Source organism: Numenius arquata, chromosome 4 (assembly GCF_964106895.1).
Source record: "Numenius arquata chromosome 4, bNumArq3.hap1.1, whole genome shotgun sequence".
NCBI classification, from domain to species: Eukaryota; Metazoa; Chordata; class Aves; order Charadriiformes; family Scolopacidae; genus Numenius; species Numenius arquata.
Genome location: NC_133579.1, coordinates 9,416,736 through 9,436,873, shown reverse-complemented (window position 1 = coordinate 9,436,873; position 20,138 = coordinate 9,416,736). Strand labels below are relative to the sequence as shown.

General features: G+C 41.4%; 1 protein-coding gene across 1 annotated transcript; it reads right to left on the bottom strand.

The window, feature by feature from the left end:
• Positions 1–5,883: 5,883 nt before the first annotated feature.
• Positions 5,884–12,326, bottom strand: CYP7A1 (cytochrome P450 family 7 subfamily A member 1). Its single transcript, XM_074146628.1, has 6 exons — positions 12,247–12,326; positions 10,675–10,915; positions 9,397–10,010; positions 7,937–8,067; positions 6,798–6,973; positions 5,884–6,183 (listed from the first exon to the last, which is right to left on the bottom strand). The coding sequence occupies exons 1-6, from the start codon at positions 12,324–12,326 to the stop codon at positions 5,884–5,886; spliced, it is 1,542 nt and encodes a 513-aa protein (XP_074002729.1).
• Positions 12,327–20,138: the final 7,812 nt, after the last annotated feature.

Sequence of the window (20,138 nt, the reverse complement as noted above, 5' to 3'; positions counted from 1 at the left end):
TGTAGGTAGGGCTTGAAAACCTTTGTTCAAAACCAGAGTCACCAAAGCCACGGTTGACAAGTTGAGGAGTGGCTGCCTGAGCTCAGTGGCAGCGCTGCTATCAGGTGCCTACAGTTCTGCTGCTGTCTGAGCCCAGACGTGCTGTGGTTTTGACTGAGAAGAGCAGCATTTTGCGTTTGCAACTTTGACCCTCAGCCCATCAGGATCCATAGACCAGGAGGTCCTCTCCCTCTGCCGTTGGGGAGCTCCTCAAAGCAAGCCTCACAGAACAAGTCCCCACACAACGCAGTGGCAGCTTCTTCCTTCTAAAATTGGGCGGAGATGGTTTTAGCTTCATCCTGTCAAGCAGTTCCAGGCTGAACCTTAGGCTTGAGAAGATCCCCAGTGTGCTGCAGGGCCAGGTCCCAACCACAGAGAGCCCCCTCCACGCTGCATCCTCCTCCTCCCAAGGCTGCCAACTGCTGCCTCCCAGCGTAGCTGCTGCTGCTTCGTGCTGGCGTTGCTGGAAAGGAGATGGTTCAGCCTGCCAGGGGCAGATGGGTCTGCCCAGGGTACTTTTACGTGACTCTTAACATCCATCCAAAGCTTATCTGGGACAGTTTCTCCGTGGATGAATCCCAGCTGGTGAACAACAGCTATAGCCAGCATGGTTTCAGAAACGTAAAACTGTCTTGTTTTCTGATAAGGTGTCTTGATTCATTAGTAAGGTCATCATGTCACCTCCAAGAACTCTGTGATGAGGTAAAGATTTCTTTTAGCCTGAAAACTGTAAAGCATTTTCACTGCCTAGGTGCCATCTGCTCAGCCAAAGTGCCTCCTTCTGCTGGGTTATGAACCACCTGCTCTCACCTGGCTGCCCGTTTCTTGCTCCTAATCCCAAAATGGCTGTGCAGAGGCACCTGGCCAACCTGACGCAGGGCTCAAATGGGTCCAAAAAAGCTTGATCACTTAAACTCCTTTGTGTCCCTAGTCTATAATGTGCTGGTGCCCCCTCAGGAGGTACCCCTTGCTCTTCCTCACCCCTTACAGGACAACCACAAGGTTAGAGTCACTCCCTGGGCTGTGTAAGAGCCTCAAGGACTTCAACCCCATGTGGAAATTGAATCTTTTCTCAGCTAAGAGAGCACTTTAGCTATAAGGATACCGTCAGGGAGTCATGCAAATCATCCTGTAGAATCTGTTCCGTTTTTCCAAGAAAACAAGCTACACATTCCATGAGAAAAGGAGTGAATGCCTGAACCAAGCTAACGGTTAGGGTTCTCACCTGAGGAGTGAGGTCTTTGTCACCCTTCTGTCCATATCTCTTTATGCATTGTACCTAGTTAGTATGTAATGTGAAATACCCACACAACCCACGGCAGAGGCTGTCTCATTCCCACCACCCTGGATATGCCCAATAGTTTTCTAATTGCTCTTACGGTCTTTAGTCTTACTTTTTTTTGGTCTCCTGTCTTAAGAAAAACACTGCTATCAGGGGAGGCAGCAGAGAGAATTGCCCTGTTATAACCTTGTGGTTGCCCATGACCCTGGCAAGGCAGATGACTATCGATTGCTGAAGTATTTGATTACATTAGCTGTGGCATAGCAGCCACAGACTTTGTACTCTTTTCTCTCTGCCCTTGCATCTGTGCGACCCCAGTAACAGGGGTGTAACTGAGGTTAGAACATTAGCAGCCGTGGCAGCAAACCAAAATATTTGTATATAGCCCTATAAGAAAAAAAAAAAAAAAAGAAAAAAAAAAAAGAAGCAATCTCTATCCAAAACTGTTCAACCTGTTCATCTCTCTGTCTTGTGTCACTAAGTGGAAGCATACGCAGGGGGTTGTACTGGATCTTCTCAGCTGCATAGCACTAAGTCAAGATTAAAAAGTGGCATTGCAGAGTCCCCTGAGGATGTGCTGATGTACTCCTCATGGTTCAGCAGTTCAGAACTGGACAGAAAGAGCTGGTCACCCCTGTTCTTTTATACACTGAACATCAATCCGTAGGTTATGGGTCCAGCAGTCCTTGGAGAGTTGTACCCCATCAAGAGAGGAGTGACGGGAGGCTGAGTGGTGATGGACACGCTCCCACAGGAGGTTTGGCAGGAGCCCCTTGGCCACCCCTGCAGGACCCGGTGTATGATCTGGCTTCTGCCAGTTTATGATGACTCTGCAGTTAAGGCATTGGACTTGGGTGGGATGGGCATGGACACTGGTGCCTGCCTCTGTGGTGGTTTGTTACCTGGGAATGGTCCCTCTGCCTCTGGTAGGAAATCTTCAAATTGGCTCTCCATTAGAGCGATGTGAGATACACTAAAGCTGGCAATTTGCAGATATGTATTATTATTATTATTATTAAAAGATACTTGCATTGCACAAACATTTGGGAGTTCTGGCCGGTCCTTAGTTATATCTGCCCTATCAGGAGTATATCTCTTTTCCATTGGGCTTGTATTTATTAAGATTTCTTTGAAAACAAAGCTTTGTACTTTGCGTATTGGAGTAAATAATTTTTAAAGCAATGTTGTTCATCATGTGCATCAATATGTACTACAATTTTTTTTTAAATATAGTTATTTTAATTGCAAATAGACTTTTAAGAACATCAGTTGATATTTTTTTCCATTAGAAATTCATAGGGATTTATGAAAGTTGCAAAGAAGCAATTTTTGTTCTAGGATGTCAACAATTTTAGCACTGACTTCAAAGCCAGGCATAAATTTGTAAATAGCAGCCCAGCCTGACAGAACTTAACACTTTTTATTTGCTTGCTCTTCATCTTCTTGGTGCAAAATCGCCGAAGGCTATCGACAAAACCTAACGTATTTGTAGCATTTATCTGGTACATTCTGAACATTAAAGACTGATCTAATCCTCACTGAAAAAAAACATTACGAAAAAGTAAACTTCAAACAGAAACTGAAGCTTCTCCCTATATGTCTGCTGCAATGAAAAATGTGGCATGGTTCCCCCTACCTGAACTTCTATTTAAAATGCTGAAGTCCCTGTGAAGGGACTGAAAGACCAGAGAGACCACACCAATATCTTTCCAAATACCTTCTGTAGATCTGCCCATGTAGCAAGTATCTGGATGAATGAAAAAGGAATGTAACAAGGGGAAGAATGAGTAGTTGAGGGAAGAGTAGGTTTCAGAGTCCCGGGAAAGAAAACAGGCATCTGACTTAATGCAGACACTGTCGGCGTAGTGGGGAAGACTGGGGAATGGGATCGGGCCAGTCAAGCAAAGCCCTGAGAACATAATTCCAATGGACCAGGATTATTTTTGGGACTCTTTGTCAGGAAATGTAGTGACAGGACAAAGAGTAATGGTTTTAAATTGGAAGAGGGGAGATTTAGGTTAGATATTAGGAGGAAATTCTTTACTGTGAGGGTGGTGAAGCACTCGAACAGGTTGCCCAGGGAAGTTGTGGATGCCCCATCCCTAGAGGTGTTCAAGGCCAGGCTGGATGGGGCTTTGAGCAACCTGCTCTAGTGGAGGTGTCCCTGCCCATGGCAGGGGGGTTGGAACTCGATGATCTTTAAGGTCCCTTCCAACTCTAACCATTCTATGATTATGACATGGCAGGCGAAGGAGGAAGAAGTACCAAGTAGTCAATGCAAACATGGAGATGATGGCTTTTGTGTCTCCTGTGGTGTCTCTGAGAGCATGGACGCTTGGTGATAAAGCCAGTGGCCTCCCCACGGTGTTCAGAACTTGATTTTAACCTGTGGGGTGAATCCTGTGGTGTTTCCCCTCTGTTCTCTACTGTTGGCATTGCTTGGGTAGCTGAAAGTCAGAACAGCTCTAGGAGCTACGGAATACTTCAATTTCTCATGGACCAAGGGAGCTGAAAGAAAACATTAACCCACAGTCAGATCTGGAGCAGTCAGTTTGAAGGAGACAAGAGGATGTAAAAGAAGGCTTAATTTTCCAGGGAACCTAGAATTAGTTGAGCAGTCGTCGTCTTATCTTTTGTTATCTGCCTTTGTAACTCTATGTTGAATTCCTTTTCATCAAGCAAGGGTATTTTGCTTAAAACATTGAATAGCCTCGCTACCCACAAAACCTGTTTTAAGCAGGATTTGTTTAAGAAAAGGGGGGGTAGATACTCTAATGGTAATAAATGTGCCCAGGCACACGTAATTATGATAATGTCAGGCTTTCATGTGTTCTGTGAGACAGTGCCAACTTACAATGAATATGCTATAATTTATATAAATCATTTAAAAAAATTAATTGACAGAAGTATGAAACCAGCTGTACCTAAAGCTGTACCTACTGGATACTTGCCTCACCAAGACAACCAAAGAATTCAAAACCTCTTGCATTATACTTAATAGCTTAATATTACACGTGTTGCAAATAGCAATGAAATGGTGTTCTCTGTTCTCCTTTGAAAATTAAAAAAGATTAAATAAAATTACAAAGACACCACGCAGGTAATAAATAATCACACACTAAAGTTTCTTTTTATTTTCGGTGGACTATTTAGCACAGGGGATAGTGAGAAGATAAATGGATACATAATTTAAAGCAGTTCTAGGACTCAATCCAAAATTCCGTGTTTAGGAAGAGCTCTATCAGACAGACTGACGACTTGCCAGAATGTGAAATTTGAAAATATCTAATAGTCCTGTATCTCATCTCCTGTGATGAGGCTTACTTTTGAATCAAGGACAAAAGGTCAGACCATAAGTCTTTAGAAACATACAAAAACAGGATAACAACAATATTTTAAGCCCATTTGTTCTTTACATTGGCAGATGATAAGAAAGCTATCTCTTTCAGTCTGAAGATGTTTCATTAAAAAATGGACTTTTGTCACATCCATCCATCATTCGCAGCAGAAAAGGACAGGGATGTTACAGAGAACCAAATTCTATTATCCCTGAAACAATTGTTGTTACGGACATGCCACCACTAAAAATGAAATGTGTGGGCATACCCATGATAATTTTAATAGAATTAGACTAGGAAGACCTGAAGAGTATGACCGATGGAGGCTTATGGAAATACGGAGTTCAGAGAATGGTGCAAAATCCAACCAGAAGCACTGGTGAATACACGGTGGCTCTTTATTTATCTCCATATCAGTGTTCAAGCTGGCTAGTTCCTGTGGTTTGGGCCGCATTGGCCACTGAAACCAACAACAGATTTAAAGCTGGCTTAGGTGCCTTTGACATAAATCTTTGAGAATGTTAAGACACACAAATAACAAACAGCTTAGAGATGTATTTGGTTCAGCTAATGTCATTTATTTTAATACAGTTACAACTTTCTGAAAAGAAGTGTATTATAATGAATATAAAACAAGTTTTGCAGTTTCACTAGAACGTGAACATTTTTGTAGATTTTCTTCAAGTTTTTTTCTAGTTTTTCATAAAACCATAAAGGTACTTCCCCAGGAACCTCTCCCCTCCCTACCATGAACCTGCCTTTATACAACAAAATTTTTATTTCACCTGTGGGGAGAACCACCATCCACAACATTTCAATTCTAAAAAAGAATGTTTTAACTGTAGTTGAATTTTGACAATTATTTTGAATTAGATGATGACATTCTAATGAACTCTGGGAAAGTATTTGGTGACATTAAGAAAAAAAAAAAACTACTGTACATGCACAATTCAGAATCTTAACTTGCACTTCAGAATGGTTGGTAAAAGGGGAAACATTTGTATCAACACAGTGCATTAAACCCACTGCATGCTGGTACCGTAATGGTATACATTATGCATTTGCCATTAGCCTGATGAATTAGCATCTTCATACAGATTTTCCCCCAAGACTTACAACATTCTGTGATTTCATTTGCATATATACATAAAATATATATAAAGTGTATGTTATATAGTGTATTTATATAGTGCATAGTTTATGTGTATAATATAAAATATATATTCATAGGCATTTCAGTCTATACCTGAAATCAATGTCATTGGCTGGTTGCAAAATACCCAGTCCTGCACGGGATTGATCTAAAGAAGGACATTCCACATTATTGTCCACAAGCTCTATCTCAAAATATGAAAATATCAAAGCCAAAAATTGTTTAATTTCATGGACAGCAAATAACCTGCCGGGGCATTTTGCTATGCCTGTCCCAAACGGCATGTAGTAATACTTCAACTTGCGACCGTTGCGGTAGAAGTCAGTCTTCTCTTCTCCATTCTCATTGAGAAAGCGATCGTATTTGAATGTCTGTAATTGAACCCAAAACAGAGTTACTTGATATTTGAACACCTCCCAAGACTAGATAATGCCATTAAGACACAAAATTCAGGTGGGGAATGAAGAGCCTCTAGCAGTAAGCATTGTACGGTAGTGCCTGGCCCCATGGTGCTGCTTTGGAGAGGGTAGACCCTGAGAAGTTCTGGTATGTGGGATGTGATCCCAGGTTCTTTGCTGATGACTCTCCTCCTCTTTTGTGACTTCTTAAAATAAGGAACATAACCTGAATCCTCATTCATGCAGCCGATCTGGAGGGTTTCTTATTCTGTGCATTAGGGAAAATGTTATTCTTATCCTTGTCCTCCCTTGAGCCCTCCCATAATGGTGATCTTTCCTCACCGAAGAAGGCAGTAAATAGAAGGCTCTCTTGGGCTGGCAGCACACTTTCTGGTTACACTAAAACATGTGTTGCAGATAGTGCTTGTGCTGATTTCATTCTTTTTCTTGCCTATCATTATGTCTCCAGGTGTAAGAAAGACTGTCTGGAGCACAACAGAAAACCAGCCATGGTGGCACCCATGATAAATGCTCTATTTAAAGGCACGTTAGCTTCTGCTCGAGCCCAGTCTTCGATGAATACTTACCAAGGGATCAGCATAGATTTCCGGATCAAAATGCAACAATTGAGGATAAAGAGCTACAATATCATCACTGCGAATGTTGTAAAAATCGTTCTCCAAGTGCAAAGTGAAATCCTCCTTGGCAACTCGGAAAGTCATGGATGCACTCGATAGCCTCATTGCCTCCTTGATGATGCTATCTGTTGGGAGAGGAAAAGGAACAATTACCATGGAAATAGTATGTGTGTGTCCTTGGGGCAGGTCACGCATTTTGAACTATTTCAAACCCATTATCAAACCCTGAATTTATTAGAAGAAATATTTTAACAATAACTTTCTAAGTGCCTAAGCAAGTGTCTTTCTCATCTCTTTTTAGCATTATTATCCCTTCTGCAGATAACACTGAGAACATAATCTGCTTTCCCCTAGAAAAATACTTATAGTTGGTGTAACAGAATATTTGAAAGTGAGACACATTTTCACTCTAAGATAAAGAACAAACCAGTCAAAACTGGAAACGTTGAAAAATGAAAAAAAGAAGCAGTGCAGTGATCAGGATTTTCTGAAACTTTAAGATGTGGTGCAGAGAAACAAGTACTCATAAAATGCAACTTGGTGTGTTCTTTTTGTCTCAATATAAGCTGACTTTTTTTTTAAAAGAAAAAAGCAGCACGAGTAGTTAAAGGGTGACATTTTCAAAACTTTGTAACTTGGACACTTTTGAAAAATGTACCTATTATCTGAAAAATACTAAGAGGAAATAAAAGTAAATGGTATTAGAAGATATTGTTTCACACCATAAGAATTGGGGTATAAAGTTAGGCAACACCCTTTTATTTGATGTAAAGTCATTACTAAACAAAATATTGTTCTGAATTGTCCTTGGGTCTCCAATACTATGTTACGTAGCTGTGTAGCACTACTGAGACTTGCCATTACCCAGAAAAAAGTGCTATCCATGGGAATTTTGACACTCTCAGTACCACCTGGGACATTGGGAAGACCGATTGTGTTGGCTATTGCTAAAGAACATACAGGTTTTTTTTCCACTGTTTGTTGACTAATTCAATAGTAATTCCATAGCAAGCATTTATATGGTAACAAATAGAAGACTATGAAAATTGTGGGGTGATTTCTGGTTTTCCTGCATGAAATAATCATACCTAGGACTGGCATATTATCCAGCTGTTTTCGGTTCAAGGAAATATGTTTGCCATCTAAGCTGATCTTCTCTCCGGCAATTTCCAAAACACTTTGCACTTCTTTGGTAGCAACTCTCATTGCTTCTGGATTCCTAAGATCAAAAGAGCAGAAGAATAGCATCATTTTATACTTAAGAACGGTTTAAAAGGGAGTTTTTCCATTAACTTTCTTCCTGACTAAAATGTAGTTTGTTAGCTGACAAGTACAACCTTCTAAAATGAAAACGTTGCAGCAAAATGCTGCAATTGCACTTTTTCATGTCTTGGCAAAGACATGATAGCTTCAGGAAAAGGAAAAAAAATCAAGTAATTGATTCTGTCTCCAGTGACAGGTGATACAGAACTAATGTGCATAACTCTGGTAATAAATGGGAATGTCACTAAAAAGCAACGCCAAGAATAAGAAATAAAACAATCAGTTGTAGATTAGGAAATAGCCCCACTGTGGGTAGAAAGTTTAGGAACAGGTTCATAGATCAGTTTTATAACATCACTTATCCTGGATGAAGTCCTGTTATGTGGCAATATTCTGTCTAGCTGAAAAGAATCTTCCTAATACTAAAACTCCACATAGTACCCTTCACTCTCTGGACTTTCTTACAGAAATGGAATATAGGAGCTATGGTGAAATACCTATAGATAATAATACTGGATGCAATAGTGTCTTGATGAAGGCACAATCAGTCAGGGGCTTAAATGACTCCAAGGCCAGAAGACCTAAAGCCAATGCATTCTTGGAATTAAAAGTACTAAAACCCCTCAGATATTGGCATTGGCAGGTAGATATGAGGGTACAAGTCACTGGCTAAATAAAAACGTCAGCAATTTGGATACATACTGAAGAGTAAGCCGTGCTGAGGTAGATTATGCTCCACAGAGGCTCACTCTAAAATGGACATTTAATATCTGAACTGTGCGCCCCTCTCATGAGTAACAAGCTCAGCAGCTGCAGTGTACACTGCAACCTCAGTAGGATCTGTCAATGTAAAAACTATTTTCTATTAAGTATCTCTAAAAACAATAATGAAGTTATGCATGCTCTAGGGAGATGGTCTAAAAATGTCTGATTCTGTCAGGAGGCTTCAATTAATGTTCTGACTGTAACCAGCACTTTTACTGTCATATCATATAGATTTACTCCAAAGCTTTCTTCACAAAGTGTAGCATTGCTCTGGAGTGTTTGGGTTTTTTTTTGTAAAAACTAGTACAGAATTGCTCTGTCGTACTACTACTTAGTCTCAGATGAGTGAAGGTTTTTTTTTCTGTGGAAGTCCAGAACAGCATGCCACCTCTGTTGTCATCAGTAAGCTTTTTGACACTGATGAAGTATCAAGCAGTGGAATTTGTCTGTGTTAATGAACTGGTTTTTGAAAGATAACAAGCATTTTTCTTGTTTGGAAACAAGAAGCACTGGGACTTACTTAAGAAGATAGAACAAGCTCCAAAATGTGGCAGGAATGGTGTTGGCTTGCGAGGCCCAGAGCACCGCCACGTGGGTCTTCGCTTTTTCCATGTCATCGAAGGTTGACAGAGTGTCATTCAGGAACATGCGGAGGGTGACAAGCTCGGAGAGGTTGTCCCTCTTCTGGAGGTTCTTGTGAAGGAGTGCCTCCCCCAGCTTCTCACGCGCACTGTGGGCACTCTTGAAGAGGTGGATAGGCAGCCCCGCCACGAGGGCCGGAAAGATCTTATCAAATTCCTTGAAGTTTTCGAGGGCATTTAGGATATGAGCTCTCTCAGTTTCCTGCTTTGATGACAGATTTTTGTCGTGATTTGAATTAAACTCTTTACCAAAAAGTGTTAAAAAGCCAGACTCGAACATCACCTGGCAACAGAACGTATAAAGTCCTTCTGTCACCCAAGCATTTGACTGAAGTTTAGGTGTTCTTGACTGCAGCATGACGTATTGTAGGTTTTCCATCATTGCTTCAATGAGGGCATCTAGGGCATTACCTTGAAGGGTTCTAATGAAAGTCTGATGAAAATTTTCAGTGGTGTTTCCCTCTGCTGGGTCAATGCTACCATGCCCAAAAGCCTGTCACAAAATAAATTGCACGCATGATAAATAAGGCCTGCCATAACCTGGATGATAAAGTCTAACAGAAATTGAAGCCAAAGTATAACTTCATAGTTCACTAGAGGGAAGCATAATAAGGGCTCTTAATACTAGAACTGATACTTTCTCAGTGAACTATAGCAGTTAAGTAGGTAAATGAAAATAGATTTGAATAGATGCTTACAAATAAATGGATGTGGTTACCTAGAGCTTCATTCAACTCCCATTGACAACAACACGAGACTTTTTGCTTGCTTCAGTAAGAGTTTGGCTGAGATCCTACTGTGTTGCATCATTTTTTAAGGTATTAGGACCAAATCTTCCATATGGGTGAGCGTCTCCTGAAGAAGGTTTCAGCTTCAGCAAGCTATATTATCACTTTGCAGATGGTGCTAATTGTACTTCTACTTTAGCAATTTGGGATACTACATGACATGTCATTTTGGATAATCCAAATCACTGCAAATTTCCTTTCCATTAAGGAAAGGGGAAAAATAAAGAAGACCCCAATGTTTTAAATCAATAGAAGTGCAGAAATGTGAATCCAATAATATTTCAAGTGCTCTAGGGATTAGCGGGGTACCTCTGTCCTGCCAGCAGATACTTTGCATGTTAGATATTAAGACCTTTTTTAAAGCGTTACCTTGGCAGAAGTAGCAAAATGGAACTTTTTCCAGTCCAAGTGCTTTCCATGGCGTATCAATGCATGGTATGAAAAAGGGTCAGTGAGAAAATGGATGTATTTCCCCGCTACCAGGCAAGTGAAAATGTGGCCGTGCTTCTTCTGCTTTTCTCTGAGGAATTCAAGGGGGTTGGCACCGAACTGCAGGGCACAGCCCAGGTATGGAAGGAACCCATTTTCAAGTGGTGGCTCACCTTGTCGCCTGCAAAACACAAACGAAAGCTGGATTTAGAAGTGTGTATAAGGATCTCTCCTCCAGGACTACCAGGTAAGTGAAATGCTGATGGTAGGCTTTTTTAAAGTGAAAAAATGTAATAAACCCCCAAACAAATACTATATTGACAATTTTATCCCTGTTAAGCAGTAAGCCTATTGTAAGGTCTATGATATACAAGCAAGAATAACTTTAGCACCCTGTATTATAATAAACATCATAAAACACAGTTTGATTCTGTCATCTTTCTTTTCCCTAGATCAGGAGTACATTTTTCACCTGTTTAAATGCAGCATTGTTGCCACTACCTAAATGCATGCTATGTAATTGCCCCACACATGAATAATCCATCCCACTAATATTGTCTGATACGTTTTTGGGCAATGGGATCCACAATTCAATTTGAATACCAAGGGGAATAGCCTTTTAATGTAGAAAGGTTGTTATTTTTGACATATCTCATTTGGACCAGATCCTGCTGAAAAGAGTGGGAATTTTGCCATGATCTTCAGTAAGCATAAGAGTTAGTCTTTCAGGCAAAATGTCATTAAGCACATGCTTTTAAGTCAAGCATATGCTTGAACTGAAGCATATGCTTAAATGATATTTTTTACTCTCATTCAGAAAACTACTTTCCTGCATAAGGACACTATAGCTGCTAAAATAACTTTCAGATAATACTTTAGCTTGTCTAGCAAATTCCTGATGGTTATTATCTAAAGTTAACTATTTTCACCTTTTTTTTATTAAACTTTTAAAAGTAAAACAAGAAAATGACTGCTGAAAAATACAAAATTACAATAGGTTAGCAAATTACTTGCTCCTTATGTAAATGTGCCAGTAGGATAAATGCTTTTAAGGAATATGTATTTGACACAGTAAGGTACGTAAATATAATCTTTATTAAATGGTGTAACTAGATACAATAGACTGATAATATGAAAATGTTTGTAAGTAGGTATTAAACGATAATTAGATATAAGTAGGTATTAGCTGTGATTACAATGCAGGTAAAACTATAGCCCAGTACTTTAGGAAATCAGGACATGCATATTCATATTTTAATTACCTCATTTATGCATAGATTTCTATCTACAGCTATGTCTAGGCATTACTTCACTATTATTAAAAAGCCCATACACAAAAATTCTGTTGTAAAATAAATCTCTCAAAAGACCAAACTACAGTGTTGCCCGTGCTGTCCTGCATCCATCCATCTGACAGGCTTAAGATTACACTTCTTTTAGTTATGTACACAGTATATTTGACAGAAATAAAGGCTAGGTACACTGAGATGCATTTACAAATAGATTCCTTACCTCCTCCTCCTCCCTAGAAGACACCAAAACCCACAACAGAGTATTATCACTGTTCCCCAGATCCATGATGCTACCAACATTTCTGGTGATGCCCCAAAACTTCCAAGTGGAAAAAGTGGCAACTACCAGTATGGCAGGAGAGGTGACTGACAGTGATAGAGAAGACGGGCCATGATTTATATACAGTAGGTACGCCACTGTATCTAATGGCCTTCAGCCCACCCAGCAAGCTATTGATTAACCATTTCTGGAGAGAGCCTGTCCTGTCCCTGTCCTGACATCTTTCTGCAGAGAGCTTCGCTGGATGGATGCAGACAGTTGCAGGCGCGGCCTTGAGCTGATGTCACCCATCAGCAGCGGTTCCAAAGTAATCAAACAGCTGTAATAGCTGATAATTTGAAGGTCTGTTAGGCGTGTTTTGATCTATCGTGCAGATTTACCAATTGCGGTTTATAGTTCAACTTTAGCAATATATGAAATGTCTACTGACGGGTGTCCAGAAGACACAGACTGGGGTAACTGGAGGCTGCAGGTTGTGTTGTCCTTCAGCGGCCAGTCTGCTCACCCCCTCCCTTCTCCTTCTCGTGCCCTGGCTCTGCTGTGCTGCTGCGAGAGGGATTGGGGGGGGGTTGATTCGGCTGTTGGGAAAGGGGTGGCCGCAGTGACGGAGTTACTCCTTCCAACAGCGTTTCTCTGGTAGAAAGGGAAAAATGGGCTTTCTCTAAGGCAGCATGTGAGAGAAGAGAGCAGGATTAGACAACTATACTGCTTTTTTCTTCAATGTCCTTGGATCACGTTTTACCCTCCCATTTCAATCTTCTGCTTTCTGCCTTTGCTCCAAGCTGTGCAGCACCGATTCAGCCAACTTTGCAACCTTGGAATACGGTCTCTGGTCCTGTTTCAGGAAAACTCCAAAAAAACATATTTCATTTTCAGCACCTAAAGGACCAAGCCCCCTTTTTTTCTCTGGTTAAGTCCTTCCTGCTTATATATATCCCTATAAGCCCACTTTCTCTTATCATACACATTGAGTTCTGCCATACCCTGTCCATACATTGTTAAGTCCTTCCTAATGTGCTCTGTAGGCATATTCCTAGCCCTGAAAAGGTGCCACTTCAAGTATAAGTGCTGCAGAGTGGCCAGGAGAACAACATGAGAGACACGTACTGATAACTCAGGGGGAAAATGATCTAGATGGAAGGAAAGGAGTGAAGAAGACCTGTGTGGGAGAGAGGACTGGGTTAAGCGGGGGACCAACTGCAAAGGGCCAAATGGAAGATTGGAATGAAAAGTCTACTGGCTGTGGGCTGGAGATACTCCAAGCATAAAGTAAGGGCAGGAGGTATTGCAGCTGCCCAAAGGTCAGCGCTCCTGGACATGCTCCTATTTGGTAGGGAGCACGTCAAGCTTCCCCCTGCTGTCTTCCCTCAGGGCTAAGCTATGGGGAGTAGGAGAGCATTTTTGATGCTCAGAAGAGGGAAAAGGGTAATCTGGGATGAATTTAGTGATCAAATAGAAATCCCCTCTTGCGTTAAAGACTTCAAGAAAAGATAAGGAAAAGGTCATGAGGGCTATGCTGCTGCTTGTTTGAAATGGACAAATACCATGACTAAATTGCATAGTGAGGGCTGTTGGATGGCCATTGGAAAAAAAGGGAATGGCTACGTTATTTCTCATATGATGCTAGTTTAATCACTTGAGATTAAACCTTTTTCCCTTTAATTAGTGAGAGTCCAAGCTTTGGCTTGCCCTTAGCATCTGGCATTAAACCATTGAGAAGGCAGCTCAGGTACTACATAGTGATGTCTCATTAGCTATTCAGGGTCTAATATTTTTCCAAGAGAGAAACTGATGGGTTTTAGTAAATTTTTCAGGCTCACTTTTTTACCAGTTTTTGTTGGTGTCCCTACAGCTGCATGATAAAACAGTAAAGATTTGGACTTTTCACCAAAGTCTGCCACTTCGAGCACTGCACTGAAGGCATCAAACAGCAAATCTGGTAGGTGGGAGTATTGTCCTGGCTTCAAACCAAGGAAGACAATGAGGCATGGGGTAGCTCTATGTGAATGCCGTTACATTTGAGGCAATTTTTAAGTTTCTATAATGAAGAAAAAAACTTTTTACAGCATTGAGGTTTGCCCCCACTTAATCACAGAATCACAGAATGATATAGGGTTGTAAGGGACCTCTGGAGATCATCTAGTCCAACCCTCCTGCCAAAGCAGGTCCACCCAGAGCAGGTTGCACAGGAAATCTAATAGCCAACTCCTTTTTAGTGTCGGCTCAAGATCCAGTCTTCCACCCCATATTCATTTAAGCACCGGTGTTTCTTATATTTTCCTAGAAAAACTGCTTTTCATCAGCCAACTTTAGCCTGTTATACAGAATTGCTTTATAAAATCCACACTTTTCCATTTCTTGCTTGTTTCCATTATGGGAAATTTCAGTTCTGGGTGTCATCTTTGACTACCTCCTTATCTTCATCCTAAAGAAGTGGGGTCATTTTATTATGTTTGTGCCTAATTCTTATTGCATGTATAGGTCTCAGCCTTTTTATGTCCAAACCACACTGAATAAGAAAGTTGGAAGCTTCTGTCAGTTTTTTGTCTAACCCACAGGAACAAAGTTTAACCAGCAACAGACACCTGTGGCTTCTCATGTTATCTGTTGCACCAGGTAGAGCTGCCAGTCACACTTGCCTTTTCCTTACAGGCTTAGTTTGGGTAGTTGTGCTACAGTATGATGATAACATCATTTATCAACAGCATCCTGCTGCCACAACAGGAGTAACTTCTCTGAAGTTGCCCATCTTCTTTGTCTTTTTGATTTGTATATATACAACAGTACTAAAAGTTTAACCAGATGGAGGAGAACAGGCGCTGCTTGGCAGCCTACCTTAAAGAATTGCTCTTTCTGTCAGGAAAATCAAATGCACCCCTTCTTTTCTATTTAAGAGACCTTTATGTGGCAGCACCCTTGATGAATAACTATGATGAGAGAACAGAGTCAGTCTCACATAGTTTGAGCTGCTTCCTAGTGCTAGGTCATCTCCCCCACCTAGTTTCTTTAATAGGCCAATCTATAGCCCCAAAGCCAGTTAGCATTATAGTAGACTGCAGCCTGTGACATATGTCCTTGTGATAAATGTAAGCAGGAGCACTGTCTGCCACAGGTACTCCCAGTTGGGTGCCCTGACATTCTGGATACGGTATTTCATCATTCTTCAGTTTCAGACAGACAGAGACATGACATCTGGCTGGATGCTGGGTCACATTTCCCACTGCCAAAGCTCCAGCAGTTGCCACCAATCTGTACAACAGGGCTTGAAGGCACCGTGTTGTCCCACTGCCCGACAGATATTACACTTTCTGCAGCACATTATGTGTTGTGTATGAGTCTGGCTCTCTTGCCCCAGCCCAAAAGGGCCACCCATAGGAGTCATGGATGCAGTCAGAAAAAACATACTGACTTATTTTGCCTTGGCTTTGAGAAGCAGAGTCCTGGCATAAATGGTAAGAAGAATATCAGTGCAAAGAACTGACATGACTTGGGCTCAAGACTCACCTCAGGCCAATGATACCAGCAGGAATAAAGCACAACGTATCTTTGAATGTATAAGCCTTTTTCATTGCAGGTTTGAATATGGGTGTTCATCCCTTAAGAACAGCGGAGAAACTCACCAATGCATTGGAGCACAGTTAGAAAATGCAAAACCTTTTAACAACTGTCATTCGACCTTTTGGTTAAGCCCTGTGGATACCAAGGTAGAACCAGCCCAAAAGGAGCAACTCAAGAGAACTTGGATGCAGACAGAGCAGCGTGCTGACGTTCTACCCCAGCGTGATGTGTTTAGCACCTGCTTCCACCCCAGCCTGGCTGCCCACAGAGGCGGCAAGGTCAGCAGAGATATGGCTCTGCTTGTGTCTTCAGGGCCAGGACTTGTGTTGAGACTGATGACATTGCACCACTTTCCCCAGAAGGCCACCAAGGCATCTTTCACCTAGATATGGCCACTGGCCATATCTTATCTTATCTATCACCTCTGCTCCAGCCAGTGAAGAAGGTTTCATCACGGCCTCTGTGGAGCCAACACTGTTCCCATAAAGCAAACAGACCCAGGTTACTTCTGGAGAGGACCTGCGGTGACTCCTGAAGTCTAAGAGAAGTCTTCTGGCTTGCTTCCTACAGCTGCTTGGAAACAACTCACTAACCATCCAGACCCCAGCTTCATCTCATACGTTCTAGCTGTATGGTTTCATTAGGCACGACCCGCACCTGGTATTTAAATAGACAATAATAGATAGGCCACGCTGAGGCGAATCATTTTTTCCAGGGTTACTGATGGCTTCATAAGACGGGATCGCTGGAGCACAGAAGGATGTGATGGAGTTACGAGGGGCTGCTGATTACATCTGGCAGTAAATAGCAAATTTGCACACAGCTAACTATCAAACCTGTTTATTCACTGGAAGTAAATAAGAGGTACAACCTGTAAAGAAACAGTTGACTTTTTTTTTTGTCTTGCGTGTGTTGTGAGAATGGGTTAATATCTTTTATCAACAGATGAAAAGCACTGAAACCACACAAAAAGCAGCCCAGCAGTGCAAAGGCAGCCCCGCAGTTCACAGAGCAGGAGCGGTCTGATGTGCCACGGCCAGGAGACATAATCGCAGCCACAAAACATTTCTGAAGCTGTGAAATATGTAGAAAATATCTCAGAAAGGTGGAGCGATATGAGAGGAAACCCTAAACAAAAGGTCACACAGCGGAGCTGCTGGTAGCTCAGAACCTTTTACAGCCAGAAAACTGCTAATAAATAATTATATGACACCACCTACTGGTAAACCTCTTTGAATGGCACTTGTGTGTTGTGTCCTACAGCAGCCATTGAACTGGGTTAGTCAGTATTTGTTTCTTGTTTCTATAAAACACAAATGGAATTTATTCTATGTGCCTATTTTTTTTTTCTTTGCATATACATACAAGTACAGATTTTACGAAAGCTATCATGCTGCTAGTTTCTGGGGAAAAGTGACTTAGGTTTGTTCAGAGCGTGGGTGTTTGGAGGCCATGGATTGCTGTCTGTACTGATGTGCTGTGTAAGAGCACTGAGGTTCCTGAGGGCTGAGCTGAAAACCTGGCTTTCCTGGGGTCACTGAGAATGTTCATAGAATCACAGAATCACAGAATCACATGGGGTTGGAAGGGACCTCTGGAGATCATCTAGTCCAACCCCCCTGCCAGAGCAGGTCCACCTAGAGCAGGTTGCACAGGAACTTGTCCAAGAGGGTTTTGAATGTCTCCAGAGAAGGAGACTCCACCACCTCTCTGGGCAGCCTGTTCCAGGGCTCTGCCACCCTCAAAGTGAAGAAGTTCCTCCTCATGTTTAGACGGAACTTCTTATGTTCAAGTTTGTGCTCATTTCCTCTTGTCCTGTCCCTGGGCACCACTGAAAAAAGACCAGCCCCATCCTCTTGACACCCTCCCTTTACGTATTTATAGGCATTGATCAGATCCCCTCTCAGTCTTCTCTTCTGTTGACTGTTGCTGTTGACTTCAACAGAATCAGGTTTTTACCCTTCTCCAGCCATGAGAAGCAGCTATTTTTAGAGAGGAATGGCGACTGTCAGCCCCCAGGATCCTAAGGGGACAGTCCTGAATGTCCTTGTCCAGCATCAGTGTTGACTTGACACAACCACCATACGTCTAGAAACCGGAAAGCATCCATGACGCTCCAGGAGTCGAGGAGAGAGTGCTGGCTGCCCTGTCCACTACCAACGCAGGACCTGACCTCCCACCACAGCACGCCATCACCCTCACTGTGGTTTTCTGGAGGTCAGCACTGGTTCTCAGCTGTGCTTTGGCAAAGACCCGCCCTCGCAGGGAGTTAATGGCAGACAAGCCATTCAGTCCTGTGCCTCCTCTCTGTCCACTCCAGTTTTTCTGTTCTTCCCCTCAAGGAAAAATCAGTACTAGGAAATGGAATTACGGCACCTCTTGATTGCTGCCCCTTCTGATCCCGTCTTATTTCCTCCACCATTTTAGAGCTCTGTTGAAAGAGAATAAACTAGCTGCTGTTATCAAGTGATCGTGCCAGAAATGTAGTATCTTCCCCAGAGAGACTGTAATCCCCAAAATAAATCCAACAGATCCCCAGCTAGATTCACCTTTTCCCTGGTTTTCTTGCATCAATGGAAAAGGTGGAAGTCTTGTATACCTAAGAACAGAGTATTTAAAAAATATTAAAGATGCTGCAGAGAATAATGTCAATCAGTTTAATTATTTAATGATCTCCACAATCTATAATAACTTCATGCTATTACAGTCTCACTCTACAGCTCTATTTTAGCAACTGCCATGATTGTTCAAAGGGCAGATTTCATCTACATTGTTCTCTGCCTTCTCCAAAATTTGTGAGTCATCTGTCTTCAGGAAAATAGTGTGCTCAGATTTATTTTTTATTAGTATTATTTATTTTTCTGTAGATTATTTGAATGTAGTATGGTAGAGTGCTGTGGTTTAAGCCCAGTTGGCAACTAGGACCACACAGCCCTTCACTTACAGCAATCCCACCACCATCAGTAGTGTACAGAGAAGGAGAAAAAGGAGTCAAAAACTTGTGGGTTAAGATAAAGACAGTTTAATAGAACAGTAACAGAAGAGAAAAATCATAATAGTAATGGTAAAGGAATATACAAAATAAAGTAATGCAACACAAGTTGCTCTCACCAACCGATGATCAATTGGCCAGCCCATCCTGAGCAGCAATCGCTGATTCCTGCCCACCGGGCAATCCCCATTTATGTACTGAACATGACGTCTAAGGTATGCAATATTCCTTTGGCAGCTTGTCCTGTCTATGTTCCCTCTAAGCTTCTATGGGAAGCTGAAAAAGTCCTTGACTTGCTATAAACATTACTTAGCAACAACTAAAACAGTATGTGTTATCAACATTACTCTCATACTAAATCCAAAATACAGCAGCTACTAGGAAGAAAATTAACTCTATCCCAACTAAAATCAGGACACAGAGGTACAGCTCTCTTGTAATCTGATATCGCTGTGATATCTTTTTCATTCTGTCATTCTTTTTCATTGTGAAGCACTCTGCATATACAACGCCTTGTATTTGCATTAGGAAAACCAACACTGGTGGGTTATAAAGTTGGACAGGCTTGGGAACTGGGTTTATTTGCATCCTGTTTCAGGACAATTGCCCCCGAGCATTTAAATAATAGTATGGACAGATGTTTCGTCTAATGACCAAGTTAATATTTACATATTTATCTCAGAGTGTCCTCTGAATGTGCTCATACACGAAGTAATGAACTTTGCTTGCTTACACCATAGAAGTTAATTTTCTCTCTGGGATTTTCTTTGTTCTTTTGGAATGTCAATTCAAAATCTAGTAACCTTTCCATCAAAGCCTGGAACTTACAGTGCCACTATCTTCCCTTTAATATCAAGCACTATAAACTAAATCTCATTAACAAATACCATCCTTCCATTTGAATGAGTGTATTTTATAATATGCTGCATTCTGACATGACAGGTTTCCTTAAAACTGTAGAAATGGGAATTACTAAACCTATGGTTGCTGGTAACAATGGAGAATATTAATATTTAAATATGTTACTTTTTTCTAGGTATTGCAGAGAAGAAACTGAAGAAAGAGAGCAATTAGGAAAGCAGAGACAAAAAAGAACTGAGATGGAAACCCAAGCAGGGAAAAGAAATGAATGCAGAATAAACCACGAGGAGTTATTACTACTCAGTAGTGCAGCAAAATGCATCTTCTAAAAGCAATATTATTATTTTTTAAATTCTGGAGTTAAATCGTATCATTTGATAACAAAACAGCAACTTCTATATTATCCTCTCACACCTTAAAG

Coding starts and splice junctions, on each gene's coding strand:
- CYP7A1 (XM_074146628.1), bottom strand. CDS start 12,326: ATGTTGGTAGCATCATGGATCTGGGGAACAGTGATAATACTCTGTTGT. Junction 10,916..12,246: donor CTTCTAGGGAGGAGGAGGAG/GTAAGGAATCTA, acceptor TGTGTTTTGCAG/GCGACAAGGTGAGCCACCAC. Junction 6,974..7,936: donor GGATAATATGCCAGTCCTAG/GTATGATTATTT, acceptor CTCTCCCAACAG/ATAGCATCATCAAGGAGGCA.